Source organism: Prunus persica, chromosome G6 (genome assembly GCF_000346465.2).
Source record: "Prunus persica cultivar Lovell chromosome G6, Prunus_persica_NCBIv2, whole genome shotgun sequence".
Taxonomy (NCBI): domain Eukaryota; kingdom Viridiplantae; phylum Streptophyta; class Magnoliopsida; order Rosales; family Rosaceae; genus Prunus; species Prunus persica.
Genome location: NC_034014.1, coordinates 9,644,200 through 9,648,225, shown reverse-complemented (window position 1 = coordinate 9,648,225; position 4,026 = coordinate 9,644,200). Strand labels below are relative to the sequence as shown.

At 33.0% G+C, this 4,026-nt stretch overlaps 1 protein-coding gene across 3 annotated transcripts; it reads left to right on the top strand.

The window, feature by feature from the left end:
- Positions 701 to 2,254, top strand: LOC18774691 (54S ribosomal protein L37, mitochondrial). 3 transcript variants are annotated; one of them, XM_007206074.2, is made up of 2 exons: positions 701 to 913; positions 1,635 to 2,254. In XM_007206074.2, the coding sequence occupies exon 2, from the start codon at positions 1,645 to 1,647 to the stop codon at positions 2,044 to 2,046; it is 402 nt and encodes a 133-aa protein (XP_007206136.1). In that variant the 5' UTR covers positions 701 to 913; positions 1,635 to 1,644; the 3' UTR covers positions 2,047 to 2,254. The 3 variants fall into 3 exon arrangements, with proteins under 3 accessions (XP_007206136.1, XP_020423056.1, XP_020423057.1); XM_020567467.1 differs by lacking the exon at positions 701 to 913 and adding an exon at positions 940 to 1,137; XM_020567468.1 differs by lacking the exon at positions 701 to 913 and adding an exon at positions 1,155 to 1,552.

The window sequence follows — 4,026 nt, the reverse complement described above, 5'->3', positions numbered from 1 at the left end:
GAGGGAACCGTCATGGGAGAATGAGCGAGCGAGATGGATTTAGCGGCGCCGGTGAGAAATTTGGCGATAATGGAAATTTTGTGGGAAGAAGGTTGGGGAGGAGGAAGAAGAAAGAGGGAGATGGAAAGACTTTTTGGTAATTATTGCTTTAATTAGGACATAATAATAAAAAAAATTAAAATAAAAAAGACTTAACTGTATTAGATGAGTTGGCATGCCACATAAGGTGGTTTATAAAGGGTATTTTATCTATCTATATATATAAAGCAAAAGGCAGAGAAAGGTGAAATATTCAAAATACCAGAAAATACCCTTTATTAATTCAAACATTAAGAATTGAAATTATTAATTAAATGAGGATAATATAGTAAATTCACATTTTTTTTAATATTAAAAAAATTAAAATTAAAAACAAAATAAGATAATAGATCATATTTTTATAGAACATAACTACCATGTTATCTTTTATTAATTTTAAAAAAAAAAAAAAAAAACCAATTGGCACATGCGTGAGCATGTGTCAAGGGGCTAGTGAATAATGATGAATAGAAAGATATAGTGAGTAAGAAAATAAGATAAGTAGAGAAATAAGATAAGGGGTGAAAATAGTAACACTCGTTCGCAGGTGAATATAAATGTCAATTTAATTGAAGAAAATAAGATATAAATTGGGTGCACCCTTCACCATTTGTTTTGGTCTCAATTTAGGAACGGATTGACCGTAGCAAGCAGCAGTTGGGTTTGGGCTTTTGTTTTCAATATGTCATCAAGTTCTGTCAAACCCGACCCTTTAACTTACCAGACTACCCGGTAAACCCTAACATCTCTCATTCTCTCCTCCGTCTCGCTCTTTACAACAGACTGAATTCGACGAGATCTCCATCGCATTCCATCATCACTCTTCATTTTTAAGGTTCAAATCTCTCTCTCTCTCTCTCTCTCTCTCTCTCTCTCTGTTATAGCTTTCGTTAACTTATCTAGCAAATTATGCTTTGTTGTTTTTATTTGATTCAGCTCACTATCTTGTCTGCGATGTCTGTGTCTCGTTTTGAAAGCTTAAACTTTTTGTTGGTTATTTCTGCGATTTCAGGGAATTCATGAACTGGGTTTTTCTTTTCAGAGAGGCATTCTGATTAGGTAGAGGTTTTGTATAAATTATTAAATTGCGTGGGGGGTTTTAGGCGTTTCAGCTCCGAAAATGTTTCTGAAATTTGTTTACTTGGATTTGTTTTTGGATTTTGGATTATTTTCAGCTTCAAGCGTCAAATTTGTTCTCATATCATTACATGCAAGTAGATATTTTGGTGTTTGTTGTAGTTGCTTATTGGTTAATGGAATACAATCGTGATTCGTGTATGTGGTATTGAGAAAATCTAACTCGGGTGGTTCTTACAATAAAGATGAAATAATTTTGTCAAAAAGTTTTATATGACTCGTTCCCATGAAGTAACAGCAATCGGTATTTGCTTTTCAAAAATCTCTTTCACAGAGTTGCAATTGGAATTGTGGGTTGTGTTTTATGAGGAACTTGGACTGTAGTTAGTTGAAATTGGTATTTAGCCTTTCTGAAACTCATTTTTTGATCAGTCTGTTGTTGAAACTTCCTCATTTAATTATTAACACTAATGTTGTAGGGATAAAATCATGGCTATGAGTCATGTCAAAACATTTAGAAGCATTATCAATACCAGCGAAGCAGTTGGGATAGTGTCACGAAGAACATTTGCTATCGGGGGCGGTAAAGCAAAGAAGGGTTCAAAAGGTGCTGCTCAAGGTGATGCACCAAAAGCATCAAATCTGGACAAAGAAGTTAAGTCTACCACAGTTGTGGGAGCCAATATTCTCAAAGACGGAACAGATCCTAAGATCTTGCCAGATGCTGAGTACCCTGATTGGTTGTGGCGTCTACTTGATAAACGCCCAGCATTGAGTGAATTAAGTAGGAAGAACATTGAAACTCTCCCGTACAAAGATCTCAAACGTTTTGTTAAGCTGGATAACCGAGCAAGGATCAAGGACAACAACTCTCTTAAGGCCAAGAACTAGTTAGATATTTTTTGCTTTGCAAAGAAATGAACTGAAAATTGTCAAAAAGGCTGCTTCTGTGTATGATTCCAGGGCAGGTTAGATGTACCTTTCTGTGGAAATGCTCTTTTGTATGTTTTGAGTAATCTCAGTCTTGGAATTAACTTTTATTGATTGCCTCTTCACTGAACAAATTGGGAAAAAGTTTTGAGGCAATGTTCTTATTCTAGAAACGTTAAGGACTGGTCTCGCGAAATATCATTAGTGAAAAATCCCTTCAACTATAAAGAGTTTGCTTAGGTCTCCTATACGAGCTGGAAAGTCATGTTGCATGCTATTAGAGCTAACTTGGAGATGGTAGATTTTACTTACTACAAGATTAGAGGTGATTTTTCTGAAGCAGCTGCTGCTGATGTAAAATGTTATTCTGCCAGTGTTTGGAGATTGGAGTTTAGTTATGGAAAATGATTCCAAAACTGGCTTAGGCTAGTATTTTTTGCTGCAACTTATGTTTCCTAAAAACTTGCATCTGAAGTATTACCATTGTTTGCTAGAAGTTTTGTCAGCATATGTTTCTTTTCTCCGGCAGAAGAAATTGCTTCGGGTTCACTGCTCACGACGTGCTGGGTTCTTCGGTCCAGATTTGGAGTTGGAACAAAACCAGAAACTTGAATTAACTTGAACTATTAAAGTGGCACACAGCATGAAGAAAAGCGGATTTTTTTTTTTTTTTGCAGATTTTTTAAAGACAAAGTTACCAACTAATGTGGCACGTTATTGTTCACAGTGAGCCTAAATATACAAAATGAAATACTGCAACGTTGAAATTTAAAATCAAATTATATTCTTGATGGGCTGGTTGGGTTACATCGGTTTGGGTCCGACTCGGTTGCACCATTCTTGCTTGTCCTTTTTGTCCCTATTGCCCAACTGAATTTCGTTACCCTCTTCATTAATTTTTCCTTTAGGTATTTTACCATTTGAATTTAGACCCTTTCAACTTAAATAGTCTAGACAAAAATCCACCTACTTTTTTACTTCCAATATAAGCCCAAATTTTGAATTAAATGCCATCAAGAATACAAGTTGTCCATGTATTATGAGTTATTTACAATCCATGCCATAAGACCCACCATGCATAATAGTGAATCTCTCTTCTCTTTTTCCCTTTGAAATCCCTTATTTTTAGCCTTAGCTTTAGCCATTCTTTAATTCCTAATTTCCTGGGAATTCAATTTGATGAGGGGTGAGAACTTAACAAGAAATAAAAGTATCAATATGTTTTTGTCAATTTTGAGACTTGTTTTACCTACATTCATACTAATTCTTTTCCATGTATATTATGTATGTAAACTAATTTAGCTATATCGAATATTGACATTATGTAATCTATATTTTGCGCACACACTAATTCTACCGTATCATTCTATAATTTCTCCTTTATAAGAGGTACATTAGTTTGTAGTAGATATGGTATTCACAAATAAGTCCTCGGTACATAAAAAAAATTTAGGTATATTATTGTCCATAAAATAATAAATAAATATTTTATTTATTTATTTATAATATAATAAGTAATTTTTTGTTCATAAAAATTAAATAATAGATACATTATATTTTCGAAATCATTAGTACGCACACTATTATTTATAAAAGGTAAGTATATTATTTTCTTAAATCACATAGAATTCATAAATATAAAATAACAGAGATATTGTTTTAATTAAATCCACCTATTATGTACTTTAAATCTGAAATTTAACGTCGAAATTAAAAAAAAACTTTCCAAATTAAATCCACCCACCTATTACAACCAGATTTCATGGAGAGAAATGTACATAATTTTTTCAAAATTCAACGTAAATCATTAGTTACAACCAAAATTTAAAAACTTTCCATATTAATTTTAATATTAATATACAAAATACAATAATGATTTAATTGGGGGTATTTTAGGGATGCGAAAAATATTAAATCGTATACACACAAGCAAACGCCATA